Source organism: Lactuca saligna, chromosome 9 (genome assembly GCF_052625555.1).
Source record: "Lactuca saligna cultivar CGN05327 chromosome 9, ASM5262555v1, whole genome shotgun sequence".
In the NCBI taxonomy this organism is placed as follows: Eukaryota; Viridiplantae; Streptophyta; class Magnoliopsida; order Asterales; family Asteraceae; genus Lactuca; species Lactuca saligna.
Genome location: NC_136425.1, coordinates 11744624 through 11761810, shown reverse-complemented (window position 1 = coordinate 11761810; position 17187 = coordinate 11744624). Strand labels below are relative to the sequence as shown.

The 17187-nt window shown below is 33.9% G+C and overlaps 1 protein-coding gene and 1 pseudogene across 4 annotated transcripts; both read left to right on the top strand.

The window, feature by feature from the left end:
• Positions 1-7695: 7695 nt before the first annotated feature.
• LOC145017954 (uncharacterized) lies at positions 7696-11698 on the top strand. 3 transcript variants are annotated; one of them, XM_078975899.1, is made up of 4 exons: positions 7696-7885; positions 8473-8578; positions 8998-9225; positions 10557-11698. In XM_078975899.1, the coding sequence occupies exons 3-4, from the start codon at positions 9204-9206 to the stop codon at positions 11360-11362; spliced, it is 828 nt and encodes a 275-aa protein (XP_078832025.1). In that variant the 5' UTR covers positions 7696-7885; positions 8473-8578; positions 8998-9203; the 3' UTR covers positions 11363-11698. The 3 variants fall into 3 exon arrangements, 2 of the variants coding, with proteins under 2 accessions (XP_078832025.1, XP_078832026.1); XR_013666748.1 differs by lacking the exon at positions 10557-11698 and adding an exon at positions 9317-9563 and having other exon boundaries at positions 7712-7885; XM_078975900.1 differs by lacking the exon at positions 7696-7885 and adding an exon at positions 7892-8389.
• Positions 11699-13235: 1537 nt separating this feature from the next.
• LOC145017953 (glutamate receptor 1.2-like) lies at positions 13236-16646 on the top strand (annotated as a pseudogene). The gene is made up of 5 exons (XR_013666747.1): positions 13236-13622; positions 13719-15003; positions 15113-15416; positions 15529-15902; positions 15984-16646. The product of XR_013666747.1 is annotated as a glutamate receptor 1.2-like (transcript).
• The last annotated feature ends 541 nt before the right edge of the window (positions 16647-17187 follow it).

The window sequence follows — 17187 nt, the reverse complement described above, 5'->3', positions numbered from 1 at the left end:
ATATAAATTTCCCAAAATACCTTTGGTCAAAATCGGTCAAAATCAATGAAATCAGACTAATCAACCCATCCGAGTCAACTCAGCCCTCGTACGCGGGGCGTACTTTGGATGTATGCGGGGCATACTCGTTGTCCAAGGAGTCGGGGCCTGAATTGCATACGCTCAGTGTACCAATTGGTATGCCCATCGTATGCACTAATTCTCCACTTAATGAGTTAAGAGCTTATTACTTAAGCTATCACGACCCAATTACATATCCAAGTCCCAAATATCATCCTTGACCATAAAGTTTCCAACTTTATGGTCTTGCATGGCCAATAAGTGCTAAATTCCAGAAATCCCACCCTCTTAACCTATTAAGACAATCAAACACATGCATGGAAATGGATTAAGAGCCAAGACTTTGTTTTTATGCTTCTAAACCCCTTAAAAAAACTAAAAGGGCAGCTAAAAGGGACTAGAGCATGCCATACTCCAAAAAGGTCAAGACTTGGGACAAAATGCTCATGAATCAAGGACTTAGCAAGATCCCATATCCAAAGCTTCTTCAAGCTTCCAATGTGGTGAAGATCCCATATCTAATGGAATACAAGCCAAATTTGAAACTTTATACCTCTTGGAGGTTGCTAGAGAGGTGAAGATCCCATATCCAAAGCTTCTTCAAGCTTCCAAGGTGGTTCTACTTTCTTCTTTCTCCTTCAAGATCACCAAACACATACACACAAGGGTCAAAAATGCTCAAACAAGTGGCTAGGGTTTGCTAAAATCGAATTGAGGTGTTGGATGCTAATGAGAGATAAGGTTGGAGGCCATAAAGATGTTTAAATAGAGTCCAAACCCTAAACTTTAGGGTTTGAGAACCTAGCATTTACGCGCTGCATACACGGTGTATGTCCAACGTACTAAGCCCTTGCATGTACGCCCAACGTACTAGACCTTGGCTTGAAATTACGAAAATGCCACTATGGGCCATTTTGCAAGCTTTCTCATACACAAGGGCTAAATACCATAAACATTCATACTTAAGGATTAAATTTGGAAATAACTCATCGTCAAGATGTTACATAAGTAAATACATTCTCATGCGTACCAATTGAAAGACCCAATAACTCCTTGTTAAATTTTGGAGATTTTTGTTTTTGCATATCATAGACCTTGTGAAGGATCCATTTAGGGAATTCGATTTTTTCATCACTTTCAGGATGTAGTAATTTGGATTTACTACATTGATGAAAAAAAGATATAGATTTAGTAAAAAGAGAGAAATTAAAAACAGATAATAGATTAAAAGATAAGAACACTTACACAATATACTTTCTGACTTCATCACAACTATGTTTTTTTCTCCTTTAGATTGAGATTTTTCATTTTCCTCGTGCTAGCCGGTCAACATTTAGATTGATACACCCATAACCTTGTTTCTTCTATGAAAACATCATTGTTTCTTTTGAGGCGATTGAATTGAGTCTCAACATCTTCAAGGTACATTGAACAAAATGATAATGTTTCTTCAACAACATAACCCTCAACTATAGAACCTTCCGGCCTTGCCTTGTTTTTGCAATAATTTTTTAGTTTTTTCATATACCTTTCGTAGGGATACATTCATCTCATATATACCAGGCCTCCACAAATAGCTTCATCAGGTAAATGCAAAACTAAATGAATCATAATATCAAAAAATGCAGGAAGATAAATCATTCTAAATTTCACAATATTTTAATAATGGTTGCCTTCGATTCTTTCATATCCTTCACCGATAGTGTTCTCGAGCAAAGTTGCTTAAAAAGCGTTCAAAGCTCTACTATTGGTGTATAAGTACCTTTGGACAAAAGCCTTTTAACACTAATGGGTATCAAACATTGCATAAGAATGTGATAATTATGAGATTTCAACCCAATAATGTTAGTATTATTTTCATTCACTTTCTTACTGATGTTAAAAATTCAAACCCATCCAACAGTTTCACATCTCTTATAAACTCACAAAAACAAATGCGGCCAATTATCATGAACGAGTAAGATGGATATGTTTTAAGGAACTTGTTGCCACTCTTTTTCAACCACTGAATTTTCCGAATATTTAGTTTTGTGAAGTCCGCCCGAGCATTTGATGTGTATTTAGACTTATCATTCATCAGAGAAGTACCCAAAAGACCCTCACAAATATGTTTTTCGATATGCATAAGATCGAAGTTGTGCTTCAGCTCCGGTGCAAACCAATACTCAAGTTCAAAGAATGTGCTCCTTTTAGACCAATTTAACTCGAAATCCTCACAACCTCTCTTAATACCAGCTCTTTGAGAAACTACTTTACTCGGTAGACAGGACAATAGACAATCGTGTTGCACTTGTATTTATTCCTCACTAAACTTTCTTGGAGGTTCTCTTGCCATTATAGTCCAAATTTTTTTCTCCATGGATGGTCAACATCTAAGAACCGATGATGACTAACATATACGACTTTATTTGATACTCAGTATGAGGAAGTGTCTTTGTTGCATGTTGGACAAGCTCTGTACCCTTGTCCGCTCCAACCTGATAAACTACTACGAGTTGGAAAGTCATTAATTATCCATAACAACATCGCTTTCATATTGAAGAATGTACCTATAACTGCGTCTTTAGCACATACACCAAAACCCCACAACTGCTTCAACTCATCCACCAACGAGCTAAGGCCCACATCCAAGTCCTTCCTAGGTGCTTTGGACCGGGAATCTCCAAGGTCAACATGAAGGAGGACGATTCCATGCATATCCATGGTGGAAGATTGTAAGTGGTGAGTATGGCGAGCCATGTGCTATGAGGATTACACATGTTACCAAATAGATTAAGAGCATCAGCAACAAGCCCAAATCGTACGTTTGGGGGTTCCATCGATAAGTTAGGATACTTCATATCAAAATTTCCATGAAGTACCATCAATAGGATTAAGCATCGTACCATCTTTGGATCGTCTGGTACAGTGCCAAATCATATCTTTAGTTGTGTGTCTAGAATAGTACAAATACTACAGTCTTGGGGTCACAGGAAAGTATCGTAACACCTTATGAGCCACCTTCTTACCGTTTGTATATTCATCAACCCACCGACTCTCATTACAAACTGGACACTTTTCAAACAACTCGTGTTCTTTCAAAGAAAAGACAATAGTCATTGTTACATATGTACTTCGACTCATAACCCAAGCCAATCTTTTTAAGTGTCTTTTTTGCTTCATAATGTGATAGGGGGGGGGGGGGCATGTTTCCTTGAGGACATCCAGTTTGCAACATCTCAAGAAGTTGATCGAATGAGCTATTAGTCCATTTGTTAATCACCTTGATATGCATAAGCTTTGCCAAAAAGTCAAGGGACGAAAACAAACATCCAATATATAATTTTAATTGGACTTCCTCTAACAGCTTTTGAAATCCATCATCGATACCGCACCCTCTATATTTGGGTTCCTTTTGTCGCGGTTGGTATCGTTTTCAATCATACACCCTATAACACCAGCAATAACATCGGCCATATCGTTACTATGCGGTATGTCTTCTACAACCGAATGAACCATATTTTCTCCATGATACTTCCATATATAATATAATGTGGAATAAAACCACGTTGAAGTATATGGAATTTCATTATGGCTAGTACTCTAAATTTATTAACATTACATTTGTTACACGAAGATCTGATTTGACATTTGTTATCGATGTGTGCTTTGGACCTCTCAAGAAAAGATTCGAGTCATTGTTAGAACATGGTAGAGTTATGGTTTTCAATATTAGTCTAGGTTTTATCAATAGACATGTTGCAACTAAAACATAAGTTAGGTTTTAGTGTTTACTCTACAAGAACTAACAATAGGATTGGATATTTATGAGGATAGATTAACCGCTAAATCGGTTGGAATATTTATAAAGGTAGAGTAATCTTCGATTCAAAAAGCAGTATCGAAACAATAACAAAAACCGGACACATAAAGAGTATTCACAAGGGTAGGCTTCTAAACCCACTTTTTGAATACCTTACCCATATGAAAATGTGTATTACACGATTAACTTTTTAAGAAAAATTCGACAATATTTCCCCTTATCTCCTAAGTATATATAGAAATATATACCTGAGGAGCAAAGAGAAAATAACAACCAAATCTTTCTTAAACAATCAATCATGTAATACACATTCACATTATAAATGAGATAAAATATTCAAAAAGCAGTCCCAAAATGGGGACTTCCTGAAATTAATTTCTAAACCAATTTCGGGCGAGTATTCTAGGCTCTTGATGATTTAAAAGGAAGATACTTAAACAAAGAGAAAATAACAACCGAATCTTTCTTAAACAATCAATCATATAATACACATTCAAATCTTAAATGAGATAAAGTATTCAAAAAGCAGTATCCAAACGGGGACAACCTGAAATTAATTTCTAAATCAATTTCGAGTGGGTATTCTAGGCTCTTGATGATTTAAAAGGAAGATACTTTAACAAAAAACCTATTTTTTTTTTTATTGTAGCATTGTACTTTAAATAATTAAGTTTTTAGCATCTTTTCTTATGTCCTAATTATTCATATATATATATATATATATATATATATATATATATATATATATATATATATATATATATATATTTATTTATTTATTTATTTTTAACATCTTTTCTTATGTTGTAAATTTTTAGCATATTTTCTTATGTTGCAATTTTCATATTTATAGCATCTTTTCTATTTTTATTATTATGGCGTTGTACTTTAAATAATTAAGCTTTTAGCATCTTTTCTTATGTTATAAATTTTCTATTATGGCATTGTACTTTTTCTTATATATATTTTTATTTGCATGATTTTATTGTGTTGTTTTCTATTATAATATTGTACTTTAATGACATTGTCAATTATACCATACTATTTTTGCATACATACCAAATACACATATACATATACCAATTAAATATATACACATAATTTCTATTTGCATTCATACAAATACATATATACACACTTAAGATATATATATATATATATATATATATATATATATATATATATATATATATATATATATATATATATATATATATATATATATATATATATCCATTCACCATTGTTAAAATCGTTGAGTCATTTTATGAAATTACCAAACTTGACCACAAAAACCTAAAAAGTTTTCAAAGACAAATCATATACAAAAAACACATACAAAAAACACACAATACATGCATATATATATATATACCAATCCGATTCTTTGAACTTGCAAATACAACTTTCATGTAACAACATGCATATACAAATTTCATATTAAACTTTCAATTCATATACAAATTTCATATAATAAGTTCTTATACAAAGTTCATATGCAATTCATATATCACTTTCAATTCATACACAAATTTCATATAACAAGTTCATATACAAATTTCATATACAATTCATATAACACTTTCAATTCATATACACATTTCATATACAATTTTCATATAAAATTGATAGAGTAACAAAATACAAATCATACATGCATAACAAAAAAATTAAGCCTGAAAAACGCACCTGTGGTGTGGCTGGAAAAATCAATTTGTGGTGTTGTAGTAGTGGTGGTCGTCGGAGAACAACTTTGTTGTGGCGATTGTGGCTGTTGTGGTGCTTAATAAGGCGAAATTAAACAAATAAGTAGAGGAATCGATGTCAGAATAGAAAGAGAAAGAGAAAAGAGGACATACCATCACCAAAAATCAAAGCCGGTGAACTGGTGTCGTCGGAAACCGATGCATGTTGTCGGAAATCGATGCATGTCGGAAATAGATGAACTAGTCCGGCTAGTTGGCGATGGAGGCAAGTCAGAGGAGTTCGCAGGTGAAAAATGTTGTAACTACGCCAGAGATACAGTGTCGCCATTGTAGAATTCTAGAAAGAAATCGGCTACCTGGAGTAGCTGATCGGGGATGAAATGGAACAATAAGGGACTAACCTTTTGCGGTGATGGCTTTAGCGACGACCCCAAACTAGTAGTGGAGACATGTTGGAGGGAAACGGACACGACATTTTCTCAGTCGAAATAAGTCGATATCGTAGGGCCAAGATCGCTTGTCACGTGGGTCACGCGGATTGAAATCAATAGTGTCGCAAAAGGTGTCGTCGCTATTACTTCCACGAGAGTGAACCATATCCGTTGGATCATGTTGCAAATGTAGGGCCAAGATTGAAAGTAGCGTTTGTTCACCTGATCTCGATCTCACCTGTGGATATCTTTAGCGACGATATAAGCCTTTAACGGTGACACCGGACGTGTCTAGTCTGATGTCATCGCTAAATATCCAGTCGCCGCTAAAAGTGTCATCCCTAATTATACTCACTCTTCTTGTTGTGTGAGTTGGATTACGTACTGAATTTCCCAATTTAAAATGTTCGTGAACTTAAAATTTAAAACGTTGTGAACTTAAAACTTACACGATGAGTGAAGTGAAAACATGTCTGTATGCATCTTTATATATATATATATTAAAACAGAAACCTGATGATGTCACCATCGACAATCAGAACCATTCGTTGGATTTCTTTGACTGATTTCAACCCTTAGATCGTTCTTCATATTTATGGTGATGTCATCCTAACAAACCAATTCACTATTTATTGAACCCATACTAAATTCGATTGATTACGTCCGTCTGTTATAACTACTTCCCATATTGAAATCGAAAAATCAGCAACCAAATTAGCATTTTTTTTGATAAGTCGATGAGGATGATTGTAACATATTTGATTGAAATCCTTTCTGAATCGCTTCCTCAAGGTCAACTATTACGTCATTACATCGTTTGTTGATTAGGGTTCTATATTGTTAATCATCTTTTTATTCCGACTTATTTTCACCTTCATTAACCTTAACCAACATAGTTATCGGTTGATTCTAATCATCTTCTCTCTCAAACACAGGAACTTAATAAACATTTGTTATATGTAGGTGCTTGAAGATGAAGAAAGAAGAAGAAAGAAAAGAAATCTAGATTGTTATCGGTTGATTATGTTTTATATATACACTTTGTCTATTTTGTTGTTAAAGATGATGATCTCTCTCACTATATATATATATATATATATATATATATATATATATATATATATATATATATATATATATATATATATATATATATATATATATATTCCAAATACAGGGGATTTCTTTCTCGATTTCAAATTAGGTTAACTCCAGGGTAGGATGGTGCAACTTTGCAGGAGGAAATCAACACCTATCTAGGTTGTTCTGGGTAAGATTCAAAATGTAATTATTTCAACCGAACACGTGAATAGTTTTTGATCTCTTTTAATACAATGTTGGCTTACAACCGAAAGGTGGTGTCACTACAAGAAAACAGCCTTTTAGCAACGACTTTTTTAGAGATGACAAACGTCATCTCAAAAAACTCACTTTTAGAGAGGACATGTTATCGCTAATAAATTTTCGAAAATTTTAAATTCATCTTCATATTTTGCGACGACAATGTGCATGTAAAAGAGAAGCGGGAAAATTTTGTTGTTGACCGTGTTTTTGTATACTTTTTTAGACGACAAGTTGCAGCTAAAATGTAGGCGCGATTCTAAATATTTTAAAATATTTAAAGCAAAATTATAATTTTTATTTAGAGAGAAATTGTCATCGCTAAAAATGAAATTTATATTAAATATTTTTTTAATGATCTAAATGTGAGATGCTTATGGCTTTAGTCTCACAGACTTCTAAGTTTCATCACTTCGTTCTAAAAAAACCCTTCTACCCTTTGTTTTTGCCTCACTTACATCTCCGGTCTCTCCTCCGGCATCTCTCGCTTCCGGCATCCGTTCAACCCCAATGTCTTCCCACCTTCGGCGTTTCTTTCATTTTCGGTAAGATCCTTCATCCGTCTCCAGCATCCCGTAATTTTCTGTGCCATACCCACACGTTGGATGATTATGAAATTAGGGTTGCTGTAAAATTTTATAAACATAACCTTCAACTTGGGGAAGTGTCTATGAAGTTTTGAATCATTGTTGGCCATCGGTTTAGGGTTTTGAAACAAAACATGAACTTTGACTAAAATTGGGAATTCTTGAATTTTATGGTTTAAATGTAGAGATATAACAGTAAGTAGTAGTAAATTGGTCAAATGTGGGGATTGTGATTGTTAGTTGCTACTATTTACTTGATATTTAACTTCATTATTTGGTAGTTTTGAGTATGTTATGAAGATTCAAAGTCAAATATGCTTGGTGAATTTGAATATGATATGCATAGTCAAAATCAAATATGAAATTTCAATGAAAAATTGGTCAAATGTTGGGATTCAAAGTCAAATATGCTTGGTGAATTTGAATATGATATGCATAGGATACCTACATCTTGCGAGACTTGTAAGTTACTATTTTTAATTACATGTTTTTATTTTATTTTTATTGATGATTTACGATTACTAATATGTTCTTTTTTATGACAGATGAATCTCGAGACACAACAAATTCAAAGGTGCAATAGATAACTGGCATGAGACTCATTTTAAGGACAATCGTGGATGGGCAAGCGAGCAAGCGTGATTAGCTTATGTAAGTATCTAATTAACCTTTCAGAGAATTTTGTGATCATAAATTGAACATTAACCAAAAAACAGTAATTAAATTGGTTTAGAATTCATATAAGTCTATTTTTTAAATACTGACCATCGATGTCGTATGTTCTTACATGCTACATTGTTACTTCTTGTGAGAATCTTGAAATGCCCCTGTTAAAAGTAAATTGAAAAATATTAACCATAGATGTGTATTAAGATGATTGAGATGCCTTTGCTACATCAAAGATAATTTTAAAAACTAGTTTGTTGAGATGCATGTAAATTTATGATAGATTTTGTTATGGTTTATAATGATTAATTCTTACTAGTCAAATTATAAGTACTAATATTTATTAATATTTAAGAGTCAACTATTATGTTGCTAACTAATCTCCTTCAAATATGCAACAACAGTTGGTTGCAGAAAAGAAAATACAATTTCAGCGGGAGTCATCATCTTCCGTAAGGTGTTTGGTGATCAGTGTGGTCACGACATCGGACTTGGACGGAAGTTAAATGCCCATGGGATTTATCATTTTCCTCAAACACTTTGACATCATCTTATTATGAGACAATACAAGAGATGATACGAAGTGCGCAAGAAGCTTCGGCTCGACATCATGAAGAACAGAATAGGAAAAGGTACAAAGATTTACTTAGTGCACTTTTACTTGTGATTTCTAATGCAAATCTTGCCCACTTCCCACCATTTGAATCTACTCTGGCACCTCAGTTTGACTACAATGCCTTTATGGGTACAACAAATCAAGCATCACCGCAATAGTCTCTTGGTGGTGGCGACAATGAAGATCTGTAGTTTATTTATGAAACTTTCTATTGGTTTAGTTTTTTCCTGGATTTTTTTGGCTAACTTATCCTTGATTTAGTATGTTATATTAATGTTTTGATGGATTTTTTGTTAGAGGGATGTATCTTTGACTTATTGTTTTATTGAAAATGGAATTATAGGTTTTGTATTATTGCTAATATTCATGGAAAATTGGAATTGTGGTTTTTGTATTATTACTATTGGTTAATATTCATTGAAAATTTCTTGGATATTTATTATTATTATTATTATTATTATTATTATTATTATTATTATTATTTTTATAGTTTTTAGTGACAAAGGTCGTCTCTGAAAGTTGTTATATTTTTAAATTATTAATTACTATTAGAGATAACCTTTCGTCTCTAAAAAGAATTAATTATTTAAATAATTTTTTGGCTAACTTATCCTTGATTTAGTATGTTATATTAATGTTTTGATGGATTTTTTGTTAGAGGGATGTATCTTTGACTTATTGTTTTATTGAAAATGGAATTATATGTTTTGTATTATTGCTAATATTCATGGAAAATTGGAATTGTGGTTTTTGTATTATTACTATTGGTTAATATTCATTGAAAATTTCTTGGATATTTATTATTATTATTATTATTATTTTTATAGTTTTTAGTGACAAAGGTCGTCTCTGAAAGTTGTTATATTTTTAAATTATTAATTACAATTAGAGATAACCTTTCGTCTCTAAAAAGAATTAATTATTTAAATAATTTATTACCTTTAGAGACAACCTTTCGTCTCTAAATCCAATGACTTTCAGCGACGACGTGCGTGTCGTCGCAAACAAAACTTTTAGCGACAAGGCTACAACGAGGACACTTTCTGCGACGACAGTCGTCGCTATTACTCTTTAGAGACAACAACACTCCTTTTTGAGACAACTTTTGTCGTCTCTAAAAGGCACTTTTCTTGTAGTGTGTCTTTTTCCTCTATGGTTATGGAGGAATAGAAAAAACATCTGTGTGGAAGACATTGTCTGCTGCTATTAGATTTAAAGGTGAAGTAGTTATTAATGTTTCTTCAAGCAAAATTGCAGCACTCTTGCTTTTTGGTGGTAGGATAGCACATTCAAGATTTCATATACCAATTAACTTGAATGAGAATTCATTTTGTTCTATTATGCCAGGTAACGATGTAGCTGCCCTGTTGAACAAAGTGAGCCTTATAATTTGGGACGAAGCCCCAATGATACATCATCATTGTTTCGAAGTAGTTGATAGGACACTTAGAGATATTATCCTTCCATCGGAGAATGATAAACCATTTGGAGGCAAGATCATTGTATTTGAAGGTGACTTTCGACAATTTCTTTCAGTAATACAAAGAAGAAATCATTTAGATATTATGCAGGCATCATTGCATTCATCAAGATTATGTCGTGAATGTACAGTTTTACGTTTGACTGTAAACATGAGGCTTCAGGTCGGTTGTCCAAACAATGATTTCGAAGACACAAAATCATTTGCTGATTGGATTCTTAAAATTGGTGAAGGTACTATCGGTGCTCCTAATGATGGTGAAGTTGAAGTTGAATTTCCAGAAGATGTGATCGTTCCCTTTACGGGTGACCATATTCATTCAATTGTATCCTGCATTTATTCATCTTTTCGATACCATCTTGATAATCCATCGTATTTTCAAGATAAAGTTATTTTGGTCCCTACTAATGAAGAAGTTGATGCTATCAACGACTACATGTTAGAATTGATGAAAGATGAAGGTAAAACATATCTGAGTTCAGATTCCTTATGTGAGACCAAGACAGAAGATTCTTTTGAGGAATCAGTATACTCACTGGATGTGTTGAATGTTTTTAAGGCCTCCGGAATTCCCAACCATAAACTTATACTAAAAAAGGTGTTCCGGTCATGTTGCTTCGTAATATCGACCAAACCAGAGGACTATGCAATGGTACTAGATTTCAAATCGTAAGGCTTGGAAGACACGTCATTGAAGCATGAATCATATCTAGTAGATTTTTCAACGAGACTACTTATATAGCTCGCATGAAGTTGACCCATCCGATAAAAAAATTCCATTCCGTTTTCCACGTAGACAATTCCCAATAGTAGTTTGTTTCGCTATGACCAGTAACAAAAGTCAATGACAGTCATTATCAAATGTTGGATTATACTTGCGTAGACCTGTTTTCACCCATTGTCAGTTATATGTAGTTGTTTCTCGTGTAACAAGCAAAAAAAGTTAGAAGGTACTCATATATGACGAGGAAGGTCGTTCAATTAATAAAACAAAAAATATTGTTTACAAAGAGACTAATAAAACAAAAAACATTGTTTACAAAGAGACCCTCCAACGTTTATAGATATTTATCGATTTCATTGTTTCTTCTTCACATTTTAATAATACCAATAGCCATAAATTTTCTTTTATAATTATTATGCAATATATATAAATGTTTTTATATATTTTTAATACATTTCCCGCATATTCCCCGCATTTAACGCGGGTTATAATTTAGTTTATAACCAAAAGAGTTTTAAGAAAATGACTCTAATCTTTTATTATTATTATTATTATTATTATTATTATTTTTCTTTCTTTTAACGGCAGACCACACAAAATTGAAAGTCTTCGAAATTCCTATTCAGATTAACTCTATTTTTTAAGTCTTTTAAATTCGAATTAAGTCAACTTTATTTTTTAAGTTTTTGAAAATTGAATTTTAGGTAACTCTATTTTTGTTAATTTTCATACCAAATGATATGACGTTAGTCTTTTAGAAAAAGTATGACCTTTCTATAACTCAAATCCATAGAAACACTGATACCTTTCTTAGCAAACATAAAATGTACTATTAATTTGGGCTGTACCTGTGTAAATTAGTAGCGAAGAACCTCAACAAACAAGGTAAAACAGAACCGTAAAAATTAGGGTGCCTGTAAAATTAGTTACTTATGTGGATCACGAAACTTCTCACTCAAATTTCCTACCTGCAGTCCCATTATATTTAGGAATTAGGATACCAAGAATCTAAAAGCTACATCCCACATCTGTGCAAATAAACTGTTGTATGAAATGCCTGAAGGAGATTATGAGTCCTAATGTTCTTGTTTTTACTGGTGTTGAGGTTATGTAGCCGGTTTAGAGATGCAAGCAGCTGTTCATTGAAATGCCTGAAGAAGACTATGACAAGATAGAGAGTTTTTTTTGGTATGATTTATGTTTTATTAGGTTCTAACAAGCTAACAAAGACGATAATGATCCTATATAACACAGTTTCTATAACAAGCTATAACAAAGAAAATGATGCTACTATATATGAACTTGTAGTGTACTCATGCATTAAGGATTGTACAAATATTGCTCATGATTTGAGCAAGATTTTTTCTTTGTGCCTACGAATTTGTTGACTCAAGATAAAATACATGAGCAAAATAAAACTTTAAGAACATTCGTTACGTGTTTGTTGCATTGAATAATTTCCGTGTATGTATGTCTATCAAGATCTGTTGTACGTGTATTGTGTTTTTAACTAGTGGCCACTATACAAACTGATCCTTCGCTTTCAAGAAGGTGTGAGGTGTCTAAATGACTATCGTAAGGTTTCTCTTATTTTTAGTAATATAATTTTTAATTATATGTAATACATTTTAAAAGAATATTATTTCTATGCAGCTTCCCACAGATGCTGATAGGTCTGACCAAATCAGTAGACTTTTGTTCCTATTATTCAACGGTTCAGACTAAAGAACACGTACAGACCTGTTTTAACTGTTAATTTAATCAACTCATATATAGCAACGTAACTCAAACTTAAAATTTAAGTAATGAGCTCTCATATATTACTCCTGTTCGTTAATGTTCTTGTTTAAGTCGACAGGATTCCATTTTCGTTCTTTCCCGACCTACCTACTGAAAGTGTTACCTGTCATCTTGATGTTACTAAAAACTTAAAAAAAATTGTTGCCAATGATGAATTGCTGGTTATTTCCATTTCTAATCTTGATGTTGCTTAGCTTATAAATCCTTTCAACAGCACATGAAGATCCGTCTTACAGGGAAGTACAAGTGGGAGTGATTCTTGACATGGAATCATGGGTAGGGAAGGTCATTTATCGTTGCATCACCATGGCTATTTCTGACTTTTACACAGCCAATCCTCACTACACAACAAGGATAGTTTTTATAACTAGAGATACCAAAGGAGAACAACTTCGTGCCTTGTCTTCTGGTGTTGCTTCTTTTGCTATTTTTACTCATGAGTGTTTTCTTAGTTATCATAAACTTAAATTTTGAATACTAATATAGTGTGTTCATGGACGTTCAGCTCTGGATCTTTTGGAGAACACTAAAGTGCAAGCGATAATAGGTCCCGAATCAGAAGCAAGATTTCTGGACGTTTTTGAACACAAGGCTAACATACCAATTCTTTCCTTTTCAACAAGTCATCCCTTTCCAAATCGTAATCCTTATCTTCTTCAAATTTCACAAGATGAAACCACTCAGTTCAAAGCCATTGCTGCCATGGTTGAGTCGTTTAAATCTGCGGATGTGATTGTCATCTCTGAGGACACTGCAAATGGGAGAGAAATGACTACTTATATGGTTAGTGCGTTTCAAGAAAAAAATATATATGTTATGTATAGTAGCTTCATTTTAGCCTCTTCCAACAATGAACAAGTGTGGGAAGAGCTTCGTAAGCTTCAAACTATGCAAGCCATGGTGTTTGTGGTGCATGTGTCACCTTCTCTAGCTGCCACTCTTTTCTCCATGTCAAAAGAGCTGGGCATGATGGGTGAAGGATACATGTGGATTGTAACAAGCAAGACTACCAACCACCTGGATTCCATGGATTCTGAAGCAATCAAAACAATGCAGGGGGCTGTGGGTTTCAAATCGTATGTTCCAGCATCAAGGGAGCTTCACAGCTTTGTTTCAAAATGGAGAAAGGAACATTATGCTTTGGACCCTTTTATGGAGTTTAAGGAGGTAGATTTTAATGGTATATGGGCATATGATGCAGCTTATGCTCTAGCCATGGCTGTTGAAAAGGTACAAACTTCAGAATTAGCTTCGAAAGAGTTGGGTACCAATATTGGCACATCACTACTTTTAGATGAGATGTTAAGAGTCAAGTTCCATGGTTTAGGTGGTGAATTCAAGCTTATGAATGGAAGAAGCATCTCCAAAGCCATGGAAGTCGTAAATGTGATTGGTAAGGGTGGTAGGAGAGCTGGGTACTGGATGATGGATACGGATGAGTTTTCCAAAGAAATAAAGAAATCAAATTCCTCTTCCAATAGAAAAGGCCTTGAAATTAATTATGATCTGGCCAGGTGGGACTACAAGCATTAATCCAAAGCGTAGGAAGCTACAAACAAATGGCAAAAAGAAGCTGAGAATTCTGTTTCCAAGTACCAGCAGATTCCAAAATATAGCACAAAATAAGTGTTGATCCAAGAACAAATCAATCGGCTGCAAGCGGCTTCTGTGGTGATGTTTTCAATGCTGCGTTTAACTCTTTAGATTATGGAGTTGGTGTTGAGGTTGTTCCTTTCTCTTATAAGGATGGAATTACTTACGGTGATGTGATCCAAAAAATCTATCTTAAGGTACTTTTGTGCAGTTTTAAATTTAAAGGGCACTTCGTACCATTATTTGTAGAACAGGGATGAATCTAGATGGCTTTTTGCTAATATGATGTCGGTTTAATTTTACCAGGAATATGATGCTGCTATTGGAGATATAACAATCACACCAAATAGATCTCTTTACGTTGACTTCACTTTGCCCTTCACTGATCTAGGAGTTGGCATAATAGCCCAAAACGCCAAGAACAGTATGTGGATCTTTTTAGATCCTCTTAGTGCAGATCTTTGGATCACAAGTGCTTTTTTCTTTCTTTTTTTGGGGTTTGTCATTTGGTTTATAGAACATCGTACAAACAATGAATTTCAAGGTTCAACAAGACAGCAAATTGGAACAACCCTCTGGTTTGCCTTTTCAACCCTCGTTTATGCTCACAGTAAGCTCGCCAACTCTTTACACTCTAATCTCAATTTACTTAAAGATTTGATCTTCTTCTTGAGCAACCATAAAATCTATATCTTAGATCTGTTGGGAATTGAAAACTGCAGGGGAGAAGCTGCAAAGTAATCTATCAAGATTCGTGGTTACTGTTTGGGTTTTCGTAGTGCTTGTTCTCACATCAAGTTACACTGCAACTTTGAGTTCACTTTTAACTGTTCAACAGATTGGGATGAAGGATTTCTCTATCGGATTCTTCCAGGCTATTTCGCCCCTAGGAGGAGTTGTCAATAACAAATTTAATGCTGTTGAGGCCTGGTCAGAGAAACTATATGCACCTGAGGACTATACTAAAGCATTAGCAGCCGGAAAAGTTGAAGCAATTGTTGCTGAGATCCTTTACATCAAATCTTTTCTTGCAATGTATCCTGATTCTGATATATCAATGATCGCAACAGCACCCACCACCAATGGTTTTGGCTTTGTGAGTGCTCTCCAATCCTTTTGGCTTCTTTCATAACCATACATAGATCCCGTTTCCATTCCTCATTCAACTTATTTGCAGGCGTTCCAAAAAGGTTCACCTTTGGCCACAGAGATGTCCACTCAAATAGCAAAAATGCGTGAAGACGGGACACTCAAAGCATTAGAAGATAAATGGTTGAAACGTGAATCTGCATTGATGTCAAAGGATTTTTCTTCCCCTTCACCAAAACTCTTGAATCTTTATGGGCTTCGGGGTCTCTTTCTTATCAGTGGTGTGTCCATGGCATTGGCCCTTTTGGTTTCCATGATTGACCTTCTTCGTGAGAAATGGCATATCAAAAATAAGATTAAGATGTTAAGGTGCATCTTACATAGATCTTCAGAAATACATACACATAATAGTGATGTGGAATCAACGGTTTGAATTTTCTGTGAAGTTAAATCCGAACAACTATACCTTCCACCTTGTTTCTACATAAGAATCAAAATTGGTGTCAAATATATATAGTTTTGTTTTGTTTTTTGAACTTGGATTCTTATGTATTTAAATTGAAAAACGAATACAACAGTACCATAATTTTCAAAGATAAAAGGACCCAATTTAACTAATAGGCCAAGGAAGGGTGGTCATGTGGTGGTTTGGCAAGGTGACTCGGTTTTGATCCACATCACTACAAATATGTAACTAGATCATAGTGGGTTGTCAAAGTTGAATGCCAACTAGGCATTCAATAAATTAAACCAAACCATAATAGGTTGTCAGGTTGGCATACAACGGATTTGGCATTCAATGCCTAATTGAACCGTTGAATGGGAAAATGAAAACATGTCCCATTAAACTTTGTATGTGTCAATAGATTGTTGGAATTAAATGACAAAGTTGCATGGAATGCTCTAACCCGACAACTAATTAAACTTTGATGTCCTCACTTTGATACGACGTGCCAATACATGTGGTGGACTTGACAAAGTTACCAAGGAAAATCAAACACTATGCAAAAATAACAAGAATTGTAATATTATAATGTTAGTTAGTTGTTTGACATCTTAATTTTGTATATTTTGGATCATGTAGACATTTTCCAACAATAAGATGGTTGGTACCCCTACATCGGGTGTGTTCCCTCGGACAGTTGCTGTAACATCCCAAAAATACGATTCAAAATTTTCATTTTCAAATTATTCGTAAAACCATAATTATCATTCATCATCTCATAAAAACATAAGTAATGTATTACAAAATCATCATCACAATGTACTGTATCAAAACCAGGTGTCAAAAT

Excerpts from the sequence above, each read along its gene's own strand:
- LOC145017954 (XM_078975899.1), top strand. The coding sequence starts at position 9,204 with ATGAAGAACAGAATAGGAAAAG. Across the intron at positions 9,226-10,556 it reads GAAGAACAGAATAGGAAAAG|GTAACGATGTAGCTGCCCTG; the intron begins GTACAAAGATTT and ends CTATTATGCCAG.